Below are 27,222 nucleotides of genomic sequence, written 5' to 3'. Positions count from 1 at the left end.
CACTGAATATTGCGCAACTTCTATTGACAGTATCAAGTTTGCCTGGAGTCCTATGCCAGAAGGCAGTGTCTCATGGGCCAATCTCGAAGCTGTTCACGTCTTTATTTGCTGAGGTATAGCATCTCTGTAAGCCTGATATTACAGGCTGGCATTCGCTGTAACGTGGTCCTTGTTGACACACGATCACAGGTATTCCCGTGAATACCTGCACTTTCCTCCTTCAGCTGTTATCAAGGTTACAAGAGTTCCGACACACTGCCAAACGTCCATCAGTTGGGAAAATGATGATCAGATCTTTCTGAACACATTTCTATAGAGCCGGATACATCAGTTTCCGAAACGCAAACACCTGTCCCACTGCCACAACACTCAGAATCCGAAAATGTAACGTGAAAAAAAATCAGTTCAGAGCGAACGGAAAACAAACACATGAGAAGTCAGTGCTCTCCAACACTTGGAGGGGCTTTCGTTCCCAACCTCTGCTAAGGTTCAAAATTGATTTGAACCTTTGGACAGGGAGGTCATGATCAGCCCTCCAGTTTCTACTCAGGAGTAGAAGTCCATCACGATCACTATCACCCGTTGATGCACCATAAAGGGTTATAATCATGTAATACAGTGGAACTGCAGGGGACTTCCGAACAATTATTGCAATCATTATCACAAGATCAGCATTTTGTTTACAGGAAACATGCTTAAAAATAGACAGATCAACTGAAAACCTGACAATGTGATTCTTATAATTCTGTTCACCTCTAGGGGCTAGAGCCACTGGAGGTTCTTTAATTTTGGTGAAGCAGGGCATTATCCATAGTCCTGTCTCTCAATACGTCTCTTCCAGCTGTGTTGTTTGTACGGGGTGGTCCCGTAAGTTCGATCTTTGTGTCGAGGTAAAAATTCTTTGATGTTTGATGATGTGACAACATTGTTGTTTTTATGGATTAAGATACTGGTATTCAACAAAATGTGAAATGTGTTCACTCAGGAAACGAAATATGGCATCTGTACCAGATAGTGAGTGAATCTCTTAATTCAATTTATTAAATAAACGGGCATGCTATAAGAATGTTGGAAATGACAGTTTTCATCATCATTTCCACAACGTCCGTTATGGCAAATTAGACTACAAGCATCTTCCGACTTCTCGTGGTGGAAGATACTTATGTGCAAATATACATTGTAAACAAGAGGAAAAAGGGAGAATAAATCTCGTGGAGCATATCCCAACCTGTTCCAGGTAGCCAAGCTCTTGGCAGATGAACAAGGAATGAACAAGGACTGAACGAAGCAAAGACAGACCCCAAAAAGAAGAAATGCAGAGATTTGGAGAGACGATTGGACACCTTGAAGTTCAGACTGTCAAATAATGACCTGTCATTGATGAAGCACCTGGACAGTGAGTCCTATTCTGTGAAGTTGCTAACTATTGATTCTAGTTTCCGGTATATTGTTGTGCTATAAGCTATGTTTGCAAAATGTATGTTAGATTATGTATTGTATGTTATTTCATTTCAAGACAGTTATCAACAATTTATCAATAATGTTCAAAGTTTCTTATTTTAGTGCTATAACCTTTTTAGGTATATACTATGTTTTATGTATATGTATTATTTATCATCTAGATAATATAAATTACTGCACAAATAAAAATGATATTTTACAGCGTGATCCTTATTCAGTTATTTTCCCGGTGAACATTTTAGCATTAACTGTGCCGTTGTAAAAACATTGACTGCCCATTGTCTAGAACTAGTCGACCTAAACGACATACCCATCCAAACCGACGAGTTTGTTTTTACACCCATCCAAAGGTCGGACTTACGGGACCTAACCGTTTGTATAACCATGCACATTGTTTTCACTTTGTGCTCTTTTTATATTCCTCCATCCTATTCTCTTCAGCAGAATGATTTTCAAACCCTATATGACCAGTTTCGAAAGCCTTGTATTATTATGGGCGTTCTGAACGCACGTAATCCTCCTTGGGCTAGTACTCACACCTGGTGTTGTGACCAGCAGTCGGGGAAAGACTTTGGAAAATTTCTGTCCGCAAATGAAATATGTATTTTGAATGATAATTCTAAAAGATATTTACATCCTGGAACCAGCACATGCTCTTCTCTTGATTTGTCCATTTCAGGCGCAAAGCTGTTTAGTGAATTCAGTCTACAATGACATCTGTGGAAGTGCTAAGTTTCGTACCATTCTACAACCTGAAACACCATTTGATGTTTCTCCATCATCGTGATTAAACCTTATAAAGGCAAACAGGTCTTTATACAGTACACTTTGTAGAGACACACTTAAACCTAAACGTTTCATTGGGATTCCTGATCATTTAGTCCTCTGCAGTTCACCATACGTGAACCATGGTTCAACGACAACTGCAAACAAGCTAGGAAGGCAAGGGAGAGAGCGGAAAAGAATAACCGTTGTCATCCTATGGTCCATAATTTAAATAGGTTCAAAATTTTAAATGCTAATGCATGGCATACATTTAAACATAGTAAACGCTAATATCTTGGCAAAATGATGTCTCAAGAATCAATTCACTTATACCAATGACATGATCCACAAAAGGTGGGAATCCATACTCCCCTCAGGCAAGCTCATGACAGCATCTACTATTAGCTCTTGACGAACTTACCATCTCTAGAAACTCGTCTATTCATATTTGATGAAATCCGGGCATGTAGACACTTTCGACCTTAAAGGTGCAAAGTAATTGTTATTCCCATACAAAAACCTTATCCGGATTATGCTTGGATATACACTTGCTCCATCTTATCTGCCAGGCATTTACGCTTTGTCTATACACATTCACCACGCAAAATGACTGTATTGCCCAAATTTACTCACGTTAGGAAATATACGTTTCATCCGGCGGCCACATGAACAACGTTGGAAATCTACGTGTCATCTGGCTGTCAGATTTACACACGTTTAAAAGGGAGTTAAATTTAACGAACACTCAACTCTGTATTTACATGTATTTCACAGGTGTGTAAATCTGGCCACTGTTTTCATGTGTTTTCTAGCATGTGTAACATATGTAAATGCTGTGATTGTAGGACATACATTTTAATACCTTTGAAATCTCGTATGACCAGGGTTAGGTTTGCCATATATTTATTCCTCGCGTAAATGGTTGGTAATGGATAAATATACTGTAACAAGATTAACACTACTTTAACATGTATTTCAATGGTTCTGTAATGTAACTTTCACACCGGGTTCGTTAGCGCGTCGGACCACGCCATAATGCACGGAGATCATTAGAAACATATGGCGAAGTGAAACCCATGACTGAGCACCACTATTAACGTGCCTGCCTCTCTTGACATACACATGATGTCTGTTTAGATGGTTCAAATATTGGGTCTATGGGCTAGAGCGATATGTATGTTAAGGAGTGTGTGTGTGTGCATGTGTGTGAGAGGGAGAGGTGTTTGATGGTGTGGGGTGATGGCGGTGGGGTACTGATAAGCCTTTATGCAGCTGGTCAGTAGGTAATACCGTTTATACTGCTTGTAATGGAAATTACATTACAGTTTAAACAACTGATCTTAGGTACACTTCTTATATATAACATGCAAGGAGAGACTGCTTATTGCAATAAAACACAGACAGTAGGTCCCTAATTATAGTGCACACTTGTATGAGTTATCAGACTCATCATAGCTGCACAAATCTTATATCTATTCTTTCAAAAATGACGATTACAATGTAGTAATGATTCCCTGTGTAAATTACTGTTGTAAATGTGTAAACATGCACATACGTACTTGGTATAACCTTTTTTTTATTCGGAATCAAGATATTATCCCATACGGACTTTTTCTAAAATGTCAGTTCCCCGACGGAATATACATAAGTGTACACCTATTGTGATTCCAGTTCTAGGGTAGATTATAGAAAAGTCTTGCGATTACAATTAGTTCATAAGCTTAGGTAACTACGCATTTTCGATAATTACTGGAAGTTTACCACCTGACAGCATTTGTTACTCATGCGTTTTCATTTTTGCTTTTTGCTCTCTGATTTGTTATACATTACATAATTATGTTAATCATTTTGGCATCCCGATATCATGGAATGAATGTTTACTTATTAATATATCAAGTGCCGAAACGTATTGTCTGTATGCGTTAATGGAATCGAGTGAAACTGTTAAATGTACCTTCGTACAGAATTTCCAGGAAATAGAAACTGAAAATTGCTAAATAAATGGAAAAATTGCAAACAATATGCATATACCAGTTTTAAAGTATCAGTCTAGTGTGCAGATGTTCAATGGAAAAAAGACCAAGTAATTTGGAAGATTCACAGACTAACAGTATTTCTTTACAGTATTTTCTTACAGACATATATAGAAATTATTTTCTCGGGTATGGAACGAGTGGGGAAAACATCTGCAAAGCATCTGAGTCAGCTGAGATTATCCTTTAAAAACACCATATGTACATTTAACAATTACTTATCATTAATTTCAAGCAAAGCATTACATAAAGGCCATATTTCCAGACAGCATGACATCACCTTTGGCCGGAGTTCCAAATATTTGACACCGAAACCTGTCAGTTAACGCGAAGGAAATAACCCTTGTGTTTTACAATGATGCCTTAATCATAGTCACAATGAAGTATAGGTTGCCATGTGTTTTCCAATATGACAATATGACTGAGTCAGTGAAATGCATATATTTACCAAATAAATTTGTAATGAAGCCTTTCTTCAAGCAGTCACTTAACGCCATACATAGCTAGACTTGCTTGGATCATTAAAAATAAGAAAACAAAAAAAACAAACACACAAAACAACTTCATGTAAGGCACCATAGATATTTCACAAACATGCATGGTACAGGACCCTTCCCCTAATTAGCGTGGTTACAGTCCGCGAGGCCTAAAATTCACACCTAATAAATCCCACAAGACCTAATTACAGTTTGCCCACATCACATAATGAATGAGGTAATTGGGGCGTGAAACAAGAGTGGGAGAGGCCACTGATCAGTGGACAGGGGTCACTCTGTTAGGGTTAGTTTAGTAACGAGACTTGTCTATTGTGAAAACATTAAGGTTGGATAGATGAAAGCACTTACTGTTAATCTTAATAAGCTTAGATCTATTATTACTGGGGGAGTATTTACATGAAGTGGATATTATTCAGTTTCCTTCTCCAACTAACATGAGAAGGACGAAACTTGCTATAGATTAGACCTATTATTACTGGAGGAGTATTTACAAGAAGTGTATATTATTCAGTTTCCTTCTCCAACTAACATGAGAAGGAAGAAACTTGCTGTAAGTATGTATGTTTGTAGCTATATCCATATCTACATAGCTATGGCGAATGCACAAGTTAATGTCAGATACCTTCCCAATGCTCGTGACGGCAGATCTTCATACTATGCAGGACATAAGTTTAAAGTCAACCGACAGGTAGATGACATCTGCTACTGGACATGTACAGTACCACGCTGTAAAGGATCCATTCACACACAAGATGATCGCCTACTGAAGATTGGATCTGGACACAACCATGAAGCACCACCCTACATCAACTTGGGTGGAGGGTACGCCATGTACAAAAGAAGAATCGAACCACCTCACCAATGATGGACATCGAACAAACAACCACGTAGAAGGATGGCATAACAGGCTCCACTCGTTATCCAAGTGTCACCAGAACATATTTGACTTTGTGAAGCTGATCAAGCTTGAGCAGTCCAGGACCGAAGTGAGACTGACACAGTAGAGAGGTCACCCACGTGAACCAGCAAGGAGACGTCGCTATGTAGCAGTTGACCAGGGCTTGCTGCGAACCAAGTGCAGGCTACTCACTGGCACCATCGCTCTCCTGGAGTACACAGACTCAGTATCCCACTTACTTGGTGTTTGGGAACAGTGAATAACAATAAACATAAACAATATCACTAGCCTAACTTTCAATATCCTTAAAATATAATTAAAAGGTATAACAGCACGAGTATTCATTTTGTCTTTTGTCTTCTACCCGTCCCTACTAGACTAACAACTAGTCTCTGAACTCAACATATTTTACAGAATATAAGTTCATAGTAATAAAGAAAAATATAATAAAAAGGAGCCCTGAGACATTCTCCTGAAGCTGTGGAAATCTACACTTGCCACATTTTCTAGACTTGCGTGGGCTTGGATATATTTGCTTCAGGGTCTGTATGACAGACTACGTCCCTACATACGCTCAATCACATGTGTGTCCAGGTCACGGAAAATCATTGGTGCAGGAGCCCGTATTGCAATTCTCGTGCGTTTGCATGTGTTGTTATCACTAATCACTGGGTATCTATACAATTATATGTGTGATGGAAAAGAACTTGCGTCGCTAGTTTTCTCAATAATCTGAATACATGTATGTAGCGTGAAACCGGCCTACCTGTAACAATGATGCCCCTTGTCTATGGAAGGGATATAATATGGGGATGAATGACATGTACCTTTATCTTCGCCCGTTTATGATGATACATACTGCGATCTTTCACCTAAAATCGGCAGAGCTTCCGTTCGGGGGAATATCAGAAGGACAGCGATACACTTATCTCCAACGTTGTAGAAGGCACTCCACTTACTTAGGAAAACAATAGCTTAATGAGATATTGCATTCATGTCGGAATTAATATTTTCGGGCCCTATCAGATGTGAACTTGAACATGCGAGGTCTCTATGTCGGACTTAAGTTGTTTAGCAGCACTGGGGCGTAATAGTCATATAGGCCTGCTCCAAACAACGGAATATATATCTTTTGAGAAGGACTTATACAGACGGGTAAAGGTACAGCAATGCAACATCACATTTACTTGTGTGACATTTGCTTTCGCAATCTGAGTTCATCGATCGTCAGTTTAAACAGGACAATCAAGGCGAATTTAAAAAAAGGCACGGAGGTCCAACGTGCCTGTGGTATACTCAGAGAACGCCCACACGTGCTATCGGGTCATTATTGCTACACAAAAAAAACTATTTTTCAATTCATGTCTCACAGAGTATATAATTTGATATGACATTGTTTGTTGTCGCATACTTTTGCGCTAGTGAAACAAATGTGGACAACTTAAAGGTGTATGGCGTTATTACAGCAAAGGCTGAGCGGAAGGAGAAATAACATGGTTCAGGCACTGTGAGACTATTAAGAAAGGTCACATGCAGTGCAATAATTTTCCAATTATGCACTGTCAATAAGTATTTTAATAAAAGTAGTGAGCTGAATAGATTTTATAAATTACGAGTTGGTACGTGTGGCATATTTGGCTGAGCTCTACGAGAGATAAAGTGCTATTCTCCTGGGACAGCTAGGGACACTTGAGAGGACAAAGAGGCACCCCATCGCCCTTTGTTGACCACTGAACCTTTTTAATCCCTCGAAACATGCACCTCACAAGATTTGCCAGTACCGCAGACAAGACGGTAGCAAGAGCGAGTGCATCTGAATAAGACGTGTTAGCTTGCGTAACACTGCTTTCTTTGTCAGGCTCTTTTGGCAATAAGAATAATGAGGTCACGTGGAGTGAGTGAGTGAGTTTGGTTTTACGCCGCTTTTAGCAATATTCCAGCAATATCACGGCGGGGGACACCAGAGATGGGCTTAACACATTGTACCCATGTGGGGAATCGAACCCGGGTCTTCGGCGTGACGAGCAAACGCCTTAACCACTAGGCTACCCCACCGCCCCAGGTCACGTGGAGGTGAGGTGAGGTGAAATTTGGGTTTAACGTTGTGCTTGAGAATATTTCGCTCATATGACGACGTGCATGCTTGTGTACGGGTATGTGCGGCTGCTTGTACTAGCCCAGACTGAAGCTGGTTTTATAGTGCTAGCCCACTGAGATACCATGCCGCAGTGAAGCATGAATACCCCACTCAGACACGTGGATGTGCAGCACCATAAATACTCGGATGATATACTCCAGTAGAAAAACTATATAACTATACATAAATTATATGCATCAGGGACTGATTGTTTGCGTGTCTAGGGATTTAAGTCGACCATTTCAGATTAATGTCTATTAATATATCGCTCATCTCCTACGTATATACGAGATATTAAGTACTACGTAGGGGAAAATATGTCCTACGTCCTATGGCCTACGTAGGAGAAAATATGTCTTACGTAGGATATATTAAGTGCTACGTAGGAGATATTAAGTCCTATGTAGGAGACAGTGAGACCAAACATTTTTTCACCGTGGCCCTACTACGCTTCCGTAGTACTAAACCCGAACTTGAAACTCTACATGTTACTGTAAGAGACAGTACTAGTTGTCATGAACATATAACCGTTCATAGAGAGCCGTTCTCTGTCAGTTTGTACAGGAGGTGATGCGCGTATGAAGTAATATCCGTTACATGTTCAACACGAATGTCTTCACACTATCATCTGCGACTGAATATCTTCGATATTCATTGCGCGATCAAGGTAACAAGAGTTTTTTAATCCTAGCGTTGTTGAGTGAGTGACTCAACATGGATTTATGCATAAACACCATACAGGGCATTGATTAGATTCATGTTCCCGTCATGTTCAGATATAACCACAAAGGAAAGACCAGCACGAACAAACACAGGCGTTCACTACAAGCTCTCGCTTTGTGAGATATACGACACAAGAACTTCCATTTGTTTTCCGTTGTCAGATCACATAATGCCAATGTCATCGCTGGGCGTGGGACGTGAAGTGACTGAAAAGCAAATCAGCGCGGAATACATTATGTGTTTTAAAGACAGCTATTTAACATGCACGACTAGTGTAAATCGCATAATGCCAATGTCATCGCTGGGCGTGGGACGTGAAGTGACTGAAAAGCAAATCAGCTTGGAATACATTCTGTGTTTCAAAGACAGCTATTGAACCTGAAGGACTAGTGTAAATATTGCAGTAATGACTTTTTAATCACGATCGAAATGGGTCGACCAATCTCAAATCTATTATATGCCTATGAGTATGAAAGTCAAGTACATTCATGCCTTGCAAATGGTATTATTGATAAACATAACTTGACAAACGTTCAACCATTATAGGGTCGGTGGGGTAGCCAAGTGGTTAAAGCATTCGCTCGTCACGCCGAAAACCCGGGTTCGATTCCCCCAATGGGTACAATGTGTGAATCCCATTTTAGGTGTCCCCCGCCGTGATATTGCCGGAATATTGCTAAAAGCGGGTAAAGCTAAACTCACCCACTCACTCCATTATAACCGACACTGTCCATGTATTTCATGCAGCCCCGACTATTTTGAAGTCGCCCATGTCCCTGTATGAACCATACAGAGACACATACAAATTGCATGTTACAATAATGTCAGTAAAAGCTGATATCACCTAACTGCGTTTTCGTGCAAGGTTAAAGAGTTATAAGGCCTTTAAGGAGATATGCAAATGAACGATAAGAAGGAATCTCGTAGCCTGCTGTTACTCTGTAATCAACGAGTGAGTGAGTATGGCTTGCGCATTTTTTAGCAATATCCAGCGATATCGCGGGGCGGAGGTGTCCTCACACATTATGCAAATGTGGGAAACTGAACCTGGATCAACGAGAGAACGCTTTAACCACTAGGCAAGCAAACCGACCCTCTCTGATCAACGAGGACACGTGACCAGGACAACCATATTCCTATGGTTGTTTTCATATATGGACACAGCAGATAATTTCATACATGCTTTCATTCAGAAAGTGAAATATGTGTATATATAAAATTTTATTTTCTAGCATTACCATAGAAAAACATATGTTTATTGCTTCCTTTTTAAAGCTGTTTCTGAAGAGAGAATACAATACAACCATTCTGAATAAAACATATAAGATTCAGATTTAAGATTCACAAATGGTAATCGAGATGGGAAGCTATATGAGGACCTTGGGAGAACGCATAACTCGTCAGCTGACACGAAGTATTATCAGTGAAGATCTTACCGGACCCCGAGCAGCGCTAGCTCGATGGGACCGCCAACTTGTCTTGGTTAAGAAAGTTGAGGCATCATGGCTGACCAGTGGGGTCATGCATCCTCATAAAGATGCTGGACGGGACGGCGAGAAAGGTGGCCAACAGCACTTCGATGAAGTGTGCGAGTCTACTAAACTCAAGGTGGTGATAAGTCTGAGTCAGGACAAATGAATACTATTACAGTCATGAGATAACTTGTTTGAAATACCCATAATGCCCTTGCACGATCTCATGAACAGTCACTGTCGATAGTCATCATGACTCCATGCTTTACATATGTTAACATCAGTATAACTGTGCATAAAACTGTGTTGTTTACAGTAACATTGCGCTTTTGCAGAGCTTCACATGTGATATAATGAACAATTTATATGCTTTAGATAAATATGATAATATGCGCTCATGAAGTTGTCAACGCCTCCCTTCACATCTTCAGTCAGTGACACTCACCGCTAGATGTTAACGGTGAACGCGCTGCGAATGTTGTGAAGCACGTGCACGTGAGTGTGTGGGATGCACGAGGAGTGTGTCCGTGCTCTACATGCTATGTAACGGGTCTGTCTACTACAGACAGACAACACGTACTTATAATAGATCGTCCATACAGGTAAACTGTTACCTTCCTCCGATGATAACGAGTCCCAGTGTACCAACTTGATTTGTATGCATACTTTGATCTTGCTTGCTTGTTTCCTCATTTCATTAAAATGCACATACGAATACACATTTGTTTGCATCTCTAACCAGGTGTAATCTTGAATACGAGTGGACGTTGCTTAGCATAGCATTAGATACATGCTTAAAATACACCTGCTCTGCTTGGTCATTGCAAATCTGTCCATTACCTTTCAGTAATGGAGACTTTCCCTGAAAAAAGTCACCATTACTAACATATTACTCATTACCAAAATGGAACAAACACAACGTTACAGTTTATCGTTTAATTTGATGTTTTTTCCCAGTAATTACAGTTAGTTGACATTCACACTAACAGTAACAGAAATGCTTTTTCACTGTCGTCAGACTTATCTATGTCAGTACTAGAACAAGCGGTGGAACTGGCTGAACCAGGAACTGAAGCATGACCTTGCAGAAGAGAACTCAACTTCCTTTATTGAGCCGAGGTGGTACGCTAATAGCTCCTCACTGCGCTTGACCGGTGCCCAGTTACCTTGCATATCAATTGCTCGTCAACACCAGCCTCAAACAACCGAGTGGCGGCTGTTGTTCGAGTGTGGTTCGAGTGGTTGGTCCTGTGTCCCGTTAATCCAGCTCTTTGGCAAATGGTCGACACCGTAGCAGCTAGACTATGGCGGCCAACTACTTGACTGCTGTACCATACGTCGCCGATTGGTTTTCGTAATGGTCGCAAGTAGAAGGGGTCACTTTCTGTTTTGACTGTTGGTCTATGGTTTAATATTTTTCAAAGAGTTCAACCAAACACCTTTCTGGCTTGTCAATGTTCTCATAGGCCCTCACAGATTTTGCTTTACACTTCCCATGCTTAAGGCCCCCATGATTGGACTTAGATATGACGTCCTCAGTATAGATCAAAACACGTCCGTGTTGATCAGACGATAACGAAAACTGAGAAGTCCTTCCGACGCGCAAATTTCGGTGTTCCTGGCCACCCCTGAGGGCGAAATTAATCCCAACCAAGTAGAAAATAGTATCCAATAATTGCTTAGGGTTATCACTCCCAAGAATGCCTTTTGCCCATAGAACTTCCTCCTCCTCTGGCGTGATCACTTCGGCTTGAAGTGGTGGCTTACTGGATGGATCCTTAGCGCGACGTTTCATCATGTTATCCAGGGTGTTCTTTATTTGCAAAATGGTGTCATCCGTTAAGAACCTGTAGGCTTTGCCAATGCTGTCCATGTGTAACTGGAGACAGATCACAAGTCCATATAACGTGTCGGACGGGAAATCAGTGCCGTCCGTCTTCTTCACCTCACAAACAAATCTGGAAATAGTATAGTTCAGTTCGTCAACGCTCATTTCCTCCAGTGGTACCATAATGAAGCTTAGGTTCCTGGAAGTGTCCGCTGCTAGTTTGTTTCTGTTACTTTGCCATTCTCTGAATAAAGTTGTAGCGCATTTCATTTTTGATACTGTGCTGTCGGCAAACCTGAAAGGTCAAATGATAAGATATATAATATATGATATCATAAACTACTATATACTAAACTTCAACTTTAAATATTCCAAAGTGTTCGAAACTGACTACATACAATAAACTGAGAACGGTCATAAATGTTAAACACAATCGCTAACAGAATTAACAAAACGAATCTGGACATGTTGTTGTAACATCTCTTAAGCTTTCTGAAAATTATTATAACACAATCACTTTATAAATGCCAATTCCATTTCATGTTCGAAGAAAGCATACAAAACAAATCAAGTACAAATGTCAAAGTTTATCGTGCGCGTTACTTTTAATGCTTTTCAAAAAAATTCTAGAATTATCATTTCAAAGTAAACATCCGAAATGAACATGTACTTACTTTTTTGTTTGTCGATTATTCAGTATGCTGTCAGGAACGGGCTCGTGAAAACGACTGCCACTGTGGGTAACCGACGTCTCCGACGTGTTCCCTCCCATCTTGTCAGTTTCATACGTAGTTTCATACGTTGATTGCTTCTCAGCGACTATACAAGACGCCACTAACTCGTCATCCGACTGAGTGATTTTGTCACCAAAACCCTCCAAAACGTCACCAACAATAACTTTATCAGCAGTTTCATCTGAAGATATATCCGAATGTTGCGTTGTGTATGTTGACTGGGTCAAAAACATTCCATCATCATCTGAGCTATCGATGTCCATCCTTACTACTGTCTTCTGACACGTGCTTCAAGTAATGGAGACATGCGGGTTTTCGCGCACAAAATCACGTGCATTTTATACCATTATAAAAGTAATGGACACATACGGGTGTATACAAACCAAACGTGCAAGGTATGACATTTGCTGACGTAATGGAGACATACGGGTTAACACGGATACAAAGCACGTGCGAGTTATTTCATTTGGTGAAGTAACGGAGACATACGGGTTTACACGCATACAACGCACGTGAAAAGTGGCAGCCCGTTCTTTGACGCATAGAGGGTCTCCACTAAGGAGAGAGTTGATTTAATATTTTTAACGAATACAAGCGGATATTTTTTTTTTAAAATGGTTTATTAAGTTTTAACTGAAACAAATATTTGGTGTTCATTGATCTGCATTGTGTTCCCCGTTAGGTGTGGGTGTATTTTAATTGGAGAAAGTCCGAGTATCTGTCCATTCCTGAAAGCTAATGGACAGATACTCGAACTTTCTCCTATACATAATACATTTTGTAGTATATATGCAACATATACAGTATTGCAGTATACATATTACAGTAAGGGCAGGACAGAGGGGGAAATATATCGTTCTCTGACTGAGACAGACTGGGACAAGATATGGAAAACCCAAAATGTGGACAACAGACCATTGTTTGGGTCTTTTAATTGTAAATATGATTCAAATAGCTTAACCTAGATTTCGATATCTTTCGAATGTACCTTTGGTTGAAACTGGAAAGTATACATTTATACCGTAACAAGAACGAATGTTTACATATAATTCAAAAGTATAACAGCACGAGTATTCATTTTGTCTTTTGTCTTCTACCCGTCCCTACTAGACTAACAACTAGTCTCTGAACTCAACATATTTTACAGAAAAAATGTTCATAGTAATAAAGAAAAATATAATAAAAAGGAGCCCTGAGACATTCTCCTGAAGCTGTGGAAATCTACACTTGCCACATTTTCTAGACTTGCGTGGGCTTGGATATATTTACTTCAGGGTCTGTATGACAGACTACGTCCCTACATACGCTCAATCACATGTGAGTCCAGGTCACGGAGAATCATTGGTGCAGGGGCCCATATTGCAATTTTCGTGCGTTTGCATGTCTTGTTGACGCGGCATGCTCATGATATGGTTAGAATCATGCCACGGATTAACAGGTTTTTATGTAGGTGGCTTAAAACTTGCTTTTACAAAGGCCAATACATTCGATCACAATACTTTTCGTTTTACAGCTTCTTTTCTCTTAGCATGCTGACCTCAAAACTGATTTCAATTCTAATCGCTGGTTAAAGAGTAAGACAATAAATATTATGTCAAATTATTGTTACCATGACAACCCTGTGATATTTTACCTTATGTAAGAGAGTGATAAATACGATGCTGGGTGTGGCAGTACTACTGCAGTTGATAGTGTCTGTCGTAAATTTTAAAAAGTTGCTTCAACGCTATCACTATTCACTGGGTATCTATACTATTATATGTGTGATGGAGAAGCACTTGCGTCGCTAGTACATCGCGCACTACCCCTTTCTCTTTTGATCTTCTTAAGCGACTGTTACAAGTTCGAAGAATCCTGGTCAAAGTTGAAAAGTCTTAAGACTATTCCCTACTATTTGTAACATACAGATTGTACCTAAAATGGGTAGAGCTTCCGTTCGGGGGAATATCAGAAGGACAGCGATACATTTATCTCCAATGTTGTAAAGGCACTCCACTTACTTAGGAAAACAATAACTTAATGAGATATTGCATTCATGTCGGAATCAATATTTTCGGCCCCTATCAGATGTGAACTTGAACATGCGAGGTCTGCGTCTATGTCGGACTTAAGGTCTGCGAGTTGTTTGGCAGCACTGGGGCGTAATAGTCATATAGGCCTGCTCCAAACAACGGAATATATATCTTTTGAGAAGGACTTCTCAGACGGGTAAAGTACAGCAATGCAACATCACATTTACTTGTGTGATATTTGCTTTTGCAATATGAGTTTATCGATCGTCAATTTAAACAGGACAATCAAGGCGAATTTGAAAAAGGCACGGAGATCCAACATGCCTGTGGTATACTCAGAGAACGCACCCGCCTGTGCTATCAGGTCATAATTGCTAGACAAAAAAAAACTATTTTTCATTTCATGTCTCACAGAATATATAATTTGATATGACATTGTTTGTTGTCGCATACGTTTGCGCTAGTGAAACAAATGTGGACAACTTAAAGCTGATGTATGGCGTTATTACAGCAAAGGCTGAGCGGAAGGAGAAATAACATGGTTCAGGCACTGTGAGACTATTAAGAAAGGTCACATGCAGTGCAATCATATTCCAGTTATGTACCGCCGAACAATATTTTACAGTAGTGAGCTGAATAGACTTAATAAATTACGAGTTGGTACGTGTGGCATATTTGGCTGAGCTCTAAGAGATATAAAGTGCTATTCTATTGGGACAGCTAGGGACACTTGAGAGGACAAAGAGGCACCTCATCGCCCTTTTTCACCACTGAACCTTTTAATCCCTCGAAACAAGTATCCAAAGGGTTCTTAATTAACTCCGCCTTTTAACCTGACAGGTAGTTGTGTTACCTGTCAGTTATCCAAACCTGGGAGGGCGTTCCTTTACCGGAACTACGATAAACCCTCGTACTTCGGTCCTGACGATTTGGGATGTGCGAGAGGTACCGTGTCAGTACCCGAGGGCCTTTGGACCTTTACCGTAGTTCCTCCAGCAACCACAAGACGATGATGTTCGTTCCACAGTTTTATTAACACTGCGTTGCTGGTCCAACCCACTCTATTTGTCACATAATTAGGAGACTTCAGCTGGAAAGCTTCAGTCTCAGTCGAAATGCTGGTGCTTTGAGTTTGTTTCTTAGTGCGAAAGTTAGTGACAATCAGATGAGAGCTGATGCGCCCAAGACCCCAGGCTTGGGGTTCCTAGGAGCACACTCGTTCTCGGCTTCAGGTCTCGCACCACTCTCTCATCTCTGAGCTTTGCTCCAGCTTAAAGCTGGGTTCCTACGTCACAGCCAACACCATTTTCCATTTTTTCTATTGGTCAATAACCCATAACCTGACTATGTATTACTCTCCCCCACCTCTATTTTGTACCCCAAATACCATATTTGTAAGACTGTGAGGTGGATTCCAGGAATCTCAGAGTTTCTCTCCCCTAACCATATATGACTTGTAGAATACCAAGAACCGGTACCAAGGTCCCCGGCCACGCTGCTTCATCTTGATAGTGTAGTAGTTTTCCCTTTACCTAAGCTATGAGTCACCTCACCTTGCCCCCATCAGCTCCAACGACCTACGTTCATATTTATTACCCCCGCTACTGACTTCCTACCTTACAACGTTATTAATCACTTCATATCTTAAATATATTATTAAATCCTCTCATAATTTGTATCTTATCCCACTTAATCACCTGTTATTAATAATGTCAATTGTATATCTATTATTGTAGCAAGTACCATAATCTCATGCCTATAATACAAGCACTTCACGAGATTTGCCAACACCGCAGACAAGATGTAATCTGATACTGGTAGCAAGAGCGAGTGCAGCTGAATAAGGCATGTTAGCTTGCGTAACACTGCTTTCTTTGTCAGGCACTTTTGGTGATAAGAATAATGAGGCCACGTGGACGTTGATTTCAAACGTACTAAAATGTGTGAATATAAAATTCCATGAACCAAGTAATTCAGATGATGGAAACATATCATCAGCTTGCTTGAGCACAGGTAACACATGACGATGTATGAACCATTCATTTACATACCTCTGATATCCGATATGATACATAGAGAATCTCACCCAATTGTCTTCTGATATCAACTATATCAACACGAGTTGATAAAGTTACAAATATCCGAGGCTTGCCGAGGATATTTTTACTTTATCAACGAGTGTTGATATATTTGATATCAGAAGACACGAGGGTGAGATTCTATTTATCATCCAAAATCACTCGTCATTAATTTTCAATGAAAAATGTACATCTCTGAACATGGTACTGCCATTAGACTTGCAGTGCAGCGATGTCATAGCATTGTGACGTCATCAAGTACATGACGTCATAGCATTGTCAGGGCATTGTACAAAATCTACTGTCAAAACGATATCTCCTAGGAGATATCGTTTGATCTCACACAAGCGATATCTCCTGTGGAACACAGTTTTGGATGATAAATACATATCTAGGGTGTGTAAACATTTGCAAATTTCTAAATTTACATGCGTTTCCCCACCTAAGTAAATTTACATGTTTCCAACCCGAGTAAACCTAGAACGAAATCGGAAATTTCAGCACCCATTGAAATTCAAAGGAATGCACTGGAAATACTGTATGATCATGTATTTATTGGGGTATCTGTTTTGCAATTCACGTTTGGGAATACCTGACAATCCGGTCACGGCATACATGAACGAGGTGCTTGTGCATACGGAAATGTACGACGAGCATATGTTTCAAAGGTGAAGATTTGTATGAAATATATGCCCGAAGTTGGAAAATCAATGGAAACATTCGTAAATCCGGTCATAGAATGTATTTCCTACGTTATTTACGTATCTTTCAATGGTGTACTATCCGGCTTTTGGTTCTGTGAATATCACAATGGATACATATTTATATGTAAAAATGGTCCAGGATCGTTTTAAAAATGATAATTTTCATTTAATATTGTGCTTTTTACAAGAGACATAATTAATCCATACATTTTAATGATATATAGTTAAGTATTTTATAAAACAGTAGTATGTGATCATTAACTGAGATTATTTGTGACGAGGCCTTTGATGGGGGTTGAATTACTGTGACATATTGTCCCCTTAGAGGGTATGTAAACACACACCACTCAAAGAATAGTTATCTATATCATAGGATTTAATTTCAGTATAAATGTCGATTTTAAACATATGGCTAACCTTACATTAGTCGCTAACAGCTGAAGGGATGGTTTAAATCCAGCTAGAGTCCATGAAGGTAGCAAAAGCAAAAGCAGGGATCCATGCAAAGGGACTGTAACTCCCATGGTCTCTAGTGTGGTTATCTACCTTCACTTGTTGTCGATCTATAGCCCGTTTTTACCATTGTTTAGCTACTTAGAGTAATACGTTTTTGTGGTTACGTACTAGTTTTAGAGAAGTTCTGTGATATCTAGTAATTTTACTGTCTTTAATTGATAGGTATTTATTGTAAAGTTGGTCTTATTAACAGAAAGCTTTTGCAGTCACGATATGGGTGAAATATTGCCGATTTGACTTTAAATGTCAACTCACTCTGGTCACAACTTTTGACCTTTTAACTATCTCATATAAACAAAAACATGTATATTCCTTGATACAGGATCGCAGGAGAATACAGAAAAAATATAATTATGCGCTTGGTTGCCCATCCATCACATGTCAATGTCCGTTATAGCATTTACGAAGACATACCTGGAACTCCTGTCACCGTTACAACAGCAGCTCTGCCTTCATAGTGGAGTGAACTGTTTCCATGGTGACCTTCAGGAAAGGCTGGGCTTGGCTCATCCCAGGCCGCGAGTACTATGAGCGTTGCTATGGGAGATACAGTCCAGTTATTTAAATGACATGGCGTCAGGGCGACTCTAGTTCCAACTCATGCTGCTATTACAAATTCCTAATGTTACATTTTCGACTGAAACAATGGGATTTCAAACGTATTTTAGATGGGAAATTAGGAAAAAACACCGACTAATATTTTGAAAAGTGTAAAAATAAAAGTTGCAGAGCAATTATGTATTACTGTTACTGTACAGATATTTAAGGTGTTTGTACAAACAAACAAGCAAACAAACAAACAGTAAACATGAATTACTGAAATATCCTTTCCAACCCCTGTTTAAACGGTTACGAGAAAGCCACATACATACCTTTTGTCCACTCTATTTTGACCATGTGACTCAGTTTAGTGATTGCACGGGCAAGACAAGGTGTCACATATCTACTTGAACAGTTGCTTGCTGAATGGTTGTTGCATACAGAACATGCTGATGGCGTCAGTTCACAAAGAGCACTTTCCTCAGCAGCAAACACAATGTCCGTTCCTTCCAAAACCTCGAACCTACAACGGAATGAACAGTCCTTAAACAGAAATACCAGAAATGTTTCTTCTTGAGCAACCGATGTCATTATCTCGAGTCCAACGAGACGAATTAAAAATGAATCACATATGACATAGGTAATAGAATACGATGAAGAAAAACATACTTATCAATTATACTGAAGTAGAGATCGTCAACTTACTTGTTGAACAGACTGCTTCCCCGTTCAACCCTGTCAGTCATTTCGCCACACACCTGGCCCTGTGTGAGTGGAGGCCCGAGTTCTGCAGGACCGTCACAATGGGCCAAACATGTCAGGGACAGACTGGACTCTGTGAGTGTCTCTCTTTTCGTGATCTTCGGATTTAACATAACATCCCTGAAACAAATACAGTAGTATAGGGAATAGCGGTTCGATGCCAGGTCCCAATAAGTGATATTTTTTGCGAACTACCGCAAAATATGGGTGAATGATGGCGGTTCATTATTCGACACTCTGAGGTATAACCGGAGGTACATGCAAAATGTCACGAAGATTGGTCGACTAGTTTAAGAAATATTCTCTTTTTAGTGAGCATGGGGTCAGTCGGGCGAAAGGCTAACTATCCTATGTATACATGACCACGCTTGTTAACGAGGTTGTTCATCCCTGACCATCAGGTAGTCGTTGTGTGTTGAGCCAGTTAGCTGTCTGTACGGCTCGGGTAAAGACCTCGGACTCATCAGCGATGAGCAATCCCCTGGCCTGGTAATACACTACCGGTGGATCGATCTCGCTGGGTGTATGGCTGACACACGAGTGGATCGCTACACTCAGCCAGCTCATTATCACATGCCTCTGCTGTCATGAGCCATGACTTATCTCTTGCTTGAATCCTCCGGTACGAGTTGTAATTCGCTGAGATAATACTCGGCCCGTCCTGGCCCGTCTTTGAGATAATACTTGGCGGACGTTGATGTTTATCAACCATATCAGATTGGTAGCACGTTTTCTGCAATCTCCCTCGTGTTCACACGGCTGGTACAAGTACCTAACAATGTCCGCTAATATGTTCCTTTTTGTGCAACGTGTAGGTGGTGCGGACGATTTGGCAGTGATAGATTTCATTTTGATGGCTTCGATGGGTTTCTTGCCCACGAGTACAGTGACTTTGTTGTTGATGCCCGCCACCACTCGTGCCGAACGTACAACCCATTCCGTAGATTGTTCCTTGGGAGAGATTATATTCTGAGCGTACTGGTGTGAGAATAGGCTTTCGGCTAAGATGCGGTTGAATCTCTTGACAATGGCTTGGCTGCGATGCGCTCCTGCTATACCACGTCTTACCTTGACTTTGTGCTTGGCAAGCAGCTGCGACACGGCTCCAACAAACTCGTGTCCAGGATTGATTTGCAAAATGGCAGGCCAGGTAGACTTGCCAGAGAGCTTGTTTTTTAAGCCAAGCTTTAGCGGCGGCTTCTTTGATGGCACCTGTGCCCTTCGAGTATCTGCATGGGCTGTAGTAAATTTTCTCCATTACTATTTATATTATTTCTTTATATTATTTAATACATATGTGTCCGTATGGCATGATGCAATCCATCTTTTTTGTGTCCATGGAAGACAATCTTGTTGATTATCAGACGGAATATCGTGTGGTTGTCACTTCTCAGCATGTTCATTTTGTGTTTTGACTGTCGGTCTCTCGAACAGGCCCTCTTTGAATCGATTGTGCTTGATATGGTTTTTCACCATCTTTTTTCCAATGCCATTTTGTTGTTGTCCGCTTTCTTGTTGGAATACATTTTGGGTCTCCAGCTATCGTATTCTGCGATCGGCGTGCCTGCGCATTCGTCCTTCATGCGTCCTAGAACCTTTTTGTTCACTTGGCTGTGCAGTGGATGGCATTTGGGATAATCGCTGGTGTTGTACAGGTGCATGTGCTTCGCCATGTCCGCATACAGGTCATTGGTACGAAATTCTATCAGCAGCAAATCCGTGTCCGTGGACAGCACTTCACATCAATCGCTGTACTGCGTTTTGAGTTCTTTGTAATTAAAGACATACATCAGGTGTTTGGATACGTCCAGGATTGTCATCCCCACGTAAACAGGCCGGTTGAATTTGTGGCTTTTGTTCATGTGTAGCATCGCCAAGTGGCCGTCGAATAGTTTTTCTTCCTCATGAGTTCAGACTAACTTCACGTCGACTCGTTTTAGTAGAATTGTTTATGAGGATGTAGATATTTTTTTCAAAATTGCTGGTGGTTAGTTTTCACAAACCTGTGTTCATTTGGATGTACGGCTCCATCCACGGACGTTGATCGAATCACAGTGCTCAGTGTATTTTCTTCAGCTTTATTCCCAACGACATGTAAAGCTGCAGGTTTCTGTAGTGCACGATGTACTTTTTCTTGTTCATCAAGTTGGGTCTGAGTTTTTCGATCTTGGCCACTTTACCTTTTCCGCGTAGCAAGTTTCAATGGTAGCCGGACAGCCACTGGCAGCCTCTCAGGAGCCAGCAGGTAGCTGTTGAGAGGTCAATGTAACTCCGTGGGATAGTCCAAGTCCACTTCGAGTATGTAGCCAACATGCAAATGCGGAGCGATGCTCGTGACATTGATCATTTTGCTGTCAGTCCACTCGAATCCTTCGGTCGGTAAAGGCTGGCTCATGCCCCAGCCATACAGGTTGTTTGTATCCAGATAGAGTATGTTTTTGGTTGGTTTGCTCTAGTCATAGCCATCCACGTGCTTCTTGTTGGCTTTGGTGTAACGCCTGGCAGACATCAAATTCCCGCCTCGCAGACCTTTCTCCATGAACAGGTACATGTCGTAGCCGGTCTTTTTCAACAAATAGTGTAATACCAGGCAAATTCCAGGTCGTATTGTCTTCGAGCAGGTTTTTCTGAATATCTTAAAGACGTTGCGCATTAACAGCCCGTCTGTTTTCAAGTAGAGACCGTGGTAGTTGCCTAAAGTTTTGCAGCCCAGTTTGTCCCACACATTTATCGCGTCTGAATAATCGTCCTCGCCGATACATGAGTCGGTCAAGTGACTGTAAAAGCGGTCTATGGGAGGTAATTGCGTTTCTTCGAACCTGAACCAGTAGTCCATGTACGCCTTTTCTCAGCAGCAGAGAACAAGTAGCCTCGTCGGTGTATCGATGGGGTATGTAGAAGGTTTCGGGGTCGTTTGTTTTCACTAGGTAGTCCAGAGACGCCAGCAAAAACTGAAAACTGTCTATGAATTTCTGTCCGTCCAATGAGAACGAGATACATATCTCCATGTTGTTGGGAATGCATTTTATGTTGCCTTCCATTTTCGAGATGACTTGCATGATGATGTGAGAATAATATCCATGAAGGTTGTGCGGCACCACATTTTCAGTTTCAAGTTGCACGTGCTGTGCACGGCCGTTGATGTGCCTCGGAAATAAGGCTTGATGCGCTCGGTGCCACCGCTGACTGTATGCTGTTTATCGAGTGACATGTAGCTCCTCGCCGAGCTTGCCAGCTATCAGAGACTTGACTTGAGTCCATGACCATCCGCCAGCCGCGTATGCTGCAGGCTGCTGATAAGGTGTACATGGCCCATCAACGAGGATGTTTTTTTATATTTTCTGCTTTTGGCTAACCCGCCTTTTTTACGGGCAGGTACTTTTTGGGGGTTCTTCTTTCTGGTCACAGTATCAATAACTGTCGGTGGCAGCGGCGATGGATCCTCCTCCTCCTCCGCAACTGGAGTGTTGTTCGTTGTCATCTGTTCATCCATATTGTACATTATTATTATCTTATAAATCTATAAATCGGCAATGTTTCGCCATGATGATTGATGCGGTCAGCGGAGTTTGGATTTGTACCTCGCGTACAGTTTGTCGACTTCTTTGGTCAGCATCTTGTAAATTTTCTCGGTGGTGACGCCAGCCTTTCTCGCTGTTATTGTTGTTTTTCTAAATTTTGCTAGTAGTTAGCTACTGCATATGCCACGGGTTGGTCTGCTTTTAATATGAGTTTGGTGTGTTTCTTTTTGGCCAGCAGTTTTTTCACGTGGTCACGCTTCTGTTTGGTGGGAATCACGTTGTTTTCCCACAGGCATTCCTCAAATGAATCCCTCTCCTCGCAGTGAAACAAGGCAACCCATCGTGTCTGTTCCCGCAGGTCTTTCAGCACTGAGCTGATTTTTGCCTTAAAACCCACACGCTGTGTTTCATGCGCTGGCCAGAAAAAAAGCTAAATAGCATGTCTCGTTTTTTGATGACTTCTTTGTTGGCGCTGCAGTCGTCTATGACAAACAGCCTCAACTCTTCTTTAAACTTGTTATGATAAGCACGCAAACCAGACGGTTCCCGGATCGATTTTGTGCTCTTCGTTGTCCATCAACCACACTCTCTCCGTGTACGTTTTGTTCATACGCAAAGTCGGGCAGAAAATGATGATGATAGTATCCTTCCAGCATGTGCAGCACAAATACCATATTTACACAACCCCTCTGGCCCACACGATGGCGCAGTGCATATCGCGATGCAGATCAATAAAAAATATTTCGATTGAAAAATTCTTAATAGGTGGCTTGCACGAATCTCCCATTGTCTATATTGAGTTGCACATCCATAATTTAACTTGCCGGCCTGATCTTGCACCTTCTTGGTGATTTGTATCAGGATGCCTTTGCTTCCTTTGTCGATTGCCTTTGCGTTTGGCCAGTGCCCTGCAGCCGATCATCGTTTGTGGAACGTATGGCCAACCACAGCTTGTACTTGCCATGCAGGTATTCCCTGATTGACACACCTGGGAGTTGAAGATCCTTGACTACTGAATTGATTTCCGGTGTGCGCTTGATAGCTGGCAGTTTTTGGATCTCGTCCCACTGTTGGTGAGCCCTCATGCCTTGGCTGAACCCCTGGTTGGGCTCGCCTTCGACGATCACTTCCAATTTGGTGATCTCAGGGTTCCAAGTCTTTTTGCCGCTTCTTTGAAACGGCTGGTATTCCACCCCGGGAATGATCAAAATGCCTTTCATCGATCGATGTTCTACAGCATGTCACTCTTGTCCTTGACGACCTTCTGGTGCCACAGAACGCGACGGTACAGGATGGACAGCTTTCCCGAGTACTGGTTTTGAATCGGCCGGGCCAGTTCTGGGCTCGTGACCATGTCGAACTCCAAGGAAATGTTGTCAATGACTTGGCTGGCATCGATGCCATCCAGTGTATGAATAACTTTGCTGTAGTCATTGAACGTGAGTTTGTATTCCAGCTGGTCGCCCAGTGCAACCTGGAAAAATGGCATGTGCCCCTTGAGCAGCTTGGAGTCGAGCGGAATGCAAAAACAGTTCCCGTACATATCTTTCAGGGATACTTCATTGAGCTCGTCTTCCGTGTGAGCATGTGAGTGGTTTCCTCAATCTTCATAAAGGATCTTATTTATTTCGTATTGTGACGACATTGTTATATACATATAAATTTTTATAAGTTTAATATAAATAATAATGGCCGAAGGTGGCACCGAAATGGACGATTTATCTACCCCGTTGCTCGATGATACCGATGAACAAGATGCAGACACTTCATTCATGGGTGGTGCAATAAGTGATGAACTCTTACTGACGACCGTGAACGATTATTACGATGCTTCAATGCGAGATAAAAATTACATCAAGCCCCTGTATCACAACTATTCTACGTTGGAAATCGACAGCAAGGGCACGCTGCAGGTGAAAACCAATCCGGGGATCGATCTCATGAACGCCAGCACGGAAGACCATTTGCTCTGTCAACTCTGCCCGGAAAACAGGGCGTCCACGATGAATTAAACCTGCGAAATTACGGCGGTGCCCGTCCCAAACTTTCATCGAAGGCTGCCAAAGACCTGCAAACCATGCAAACAGAGCTTGGTGCCACGGCGGGTGCAGTCCAGTCATCGACAACCCTTGTATATGACCAGATTCTTCCAGCTGTAGCCTCTGAATTCGATGGACGAGATATTACGTCATATTTTTTACAATGTTTCCATACGAGGGACGTGATAACTTGTCTACTCATACTAAACATATTGCAAAAGTTTTCTAGTCGTGTATCCTCAATTCGTGTACTTTGTGACAGTGCATTATTCAGGATGAACTTGATTTACTTGATTATCTCCCTGGTCAAAACCACATGCACCATGATCTTGACATTCGGTGACCACACAGCGTTAAATGGCTGGTCGTGGAAAATCGTATAAGACTGCAAGCCAGGTTCTATCTGCCATTTGTGATGATGAGAGTAGCTGTTATGACGTTTGACGTTAGCAGTGTTCTTTGACCGTTGACTGTTCTTATAACTGTTACCACAGGTAACACTCGTTTCATCGTTCTTTGGATGTCGTGACCCTATAAGTCTAAGTGATGACATAAATCTACTACATTGTGGTTGTGAAAGAAATTGTCACAATTATCACACTGCTGTGTAAGTTCAATTATGTTTCTCCTTTTTGAAAAAACTGCATTTCCAATGTTTCTAGGCTAAAGACGACATAATTTGTTCTCTTTTGGTCTGAAATATTTTAATGAAAGTGCATAAACATGTTTTGAATTTTTTTTAGTTCATGTGGATTTTGATGTTATGTTAGTCATGAATGGTCCATGTCAACCGTTGCAACCTTGGAGACGTGATATTACGTCCCTCGTATGTCATGTTGCTAAAAATAGACGGGTTGTGGCCCTTCTGATGTAATATCTCGTGCTTCGAATGGAAAGAGTTAAAGTAAATTTAAACTTGCCACTTTTTTAATCGTAGAATATGTGTGCGTTTAATTTATGGCTATATTTGTCTTCAATCACCAATGGCAGAAGGGATGGTGTAAATCCAGCTAGGGTCCATGCATGTAGCAAAGGTACTGCAAGTCCCCATGGTAATATGCTGCACGTGAGGGCAACTCGAGGTCACACTCTGCAATATCACGTATTACCCACAATGGACTAACATCGATGACAACAACAAACTCTTAGTCAACAAACAGCAATGCAGTTACTACAGTGTGTGCTCGATCAATGATGCAATCTTGAAACCTCTGGGGGCCAAACCCAAACTGATTCCAACAGCACAATCGTGCTATCGAACAACGGGAAAGACAGCTTGAGACTCCTATGTCCAGTATGCTCGGGTTGACGCCAAACGAAATACCACCACAAACCACCGTGACGGGCTCTAAAAAGAAAACTGCAACGACGGCAGAACCAAATTGTTCCCGTTCCTGCAGTACAAGAAATTAACCTGAGGCACGATCACTGAACTCAAAATATCTGTTTTATATATAAAACACGAACCAATAAACATAGGATTTCTCAGCACGAGACTACACATAAAACAATGGTACATGCTTTGGGTCCTGGAACGCAACACATCAGAAAATGCGCCACCATAACGATCACGGACCTCAGTGACATGCGAGGACTCGAAGAACCCGGACAACGTGTACAAACGCACCAAAGTCCATAGCGGAGGTGGCAGTGGTTACCTAGGAGATTTAGACGATGTTGAGATCGGCGATGGACTCGTCAACAACATTTAATACAATTTCGTCCGTAGCGACAACAACAAATGGGGGGATGGCCACAGAATTGGACGTTGAGACCCAGGGTATCTCAAAAAACACCTTGTACAATATCGTCTACACTGACGACAACAAATGGACGTTGATCTCGCCTAAAATCGACTGGCTGTTGAATATCGCTCTCGTTTCTCCCTACGTGTTTACCAAGAAAAAGGATCATTATGTTACCAAAATCATCAATAGTGGGATTCTACCCGTGGCTTACGTCCTGTCACATCACCCTCACCTCAGCATCATACATATTTATAAAAAATGGTTATATCCCTGAAATAATAACCAACGGGATCATTCTCACGTCTTTCACAACGAAATTTCATAATACCATACAAGTATTGCGAATACCGGGTCACATGAGCAACATGTCAGCTCCCAGTCGACTTGAATGCGTCTTTGCTCTCCGACATACTCAATTACCAACTGTATTTTTCCGATTCAAAATTTCCCACAAAAGTTTATCTCGTCGACGATCCCACGGAAGATCTAGTACTTTTGAATGGATTGACAATAAACTGGGCGATCAATACACACACCAGTGTTGCCGTATTTTCATAAGACCAGGGTCGACACGATTAACAAGCCTCGTGTTCGAGGGTTCGTGTTGATGAAACGGAGTCCATTCAGCTCTCGACTATTTACTTTCATGAAAATATAAACTTTGTCGGCCTAAAGTGCATCAATCGGAGATTGACAGAAAACCAATTAAACATTATTTCCTAACTTATATTATAAATGATGGGGTTATATCCGG

General features: G+C 41.3%; 1 protein-coding gene across 1 annotated transcript in view; it reads right to left on the bottom strand.

Moving 5' to 3' along the window:
• Positions 1-27,222, bottom strand: part of LOC124262764 — a 42,690-nt gene that overhangs the window by 8,496 nt on the left and 6,972 nt on the right. The window contains exons 9-11 of the mRNA XM_046697308.1: positions 19,104-19,280; positions 18,731-18,921; positions 18,273-18,395 (exon numbers count right to left, since the gene is read on the bottom strand). Coding sequence (XP_046553264.1) covers positions 18,273-18,395; positions 18,731-18,921; positions 19,104-19,280 — 491 coding nt within the window. The remainder of the gene's footprint in view (positions 1-18,272; positions 18,396-18,730; positions 18,922-19,103; positions 19,281-27,222) is intronic.

This window comes from Haliotis rubra, unplaced genomic scaffold, assembly GCF_003918875.1.
Source record: "Haliotis rubra isolate DU_JTF1 unplaced genomic scaffold, ASM391887v1 Scf853, whole genome shotgun sequence".
Lineage (NCBI taxonomy): Eukaryota > Metazoa > Mollusca > Gastropoda > Lepetellida > Haliotidae > Haliotis > Haliotis rubra.
The sequence above is the reverse complement of the archived record's forward strand: the minus strand, read 5'-3'. Positions and strand labels throughout refer to the sequence as shown.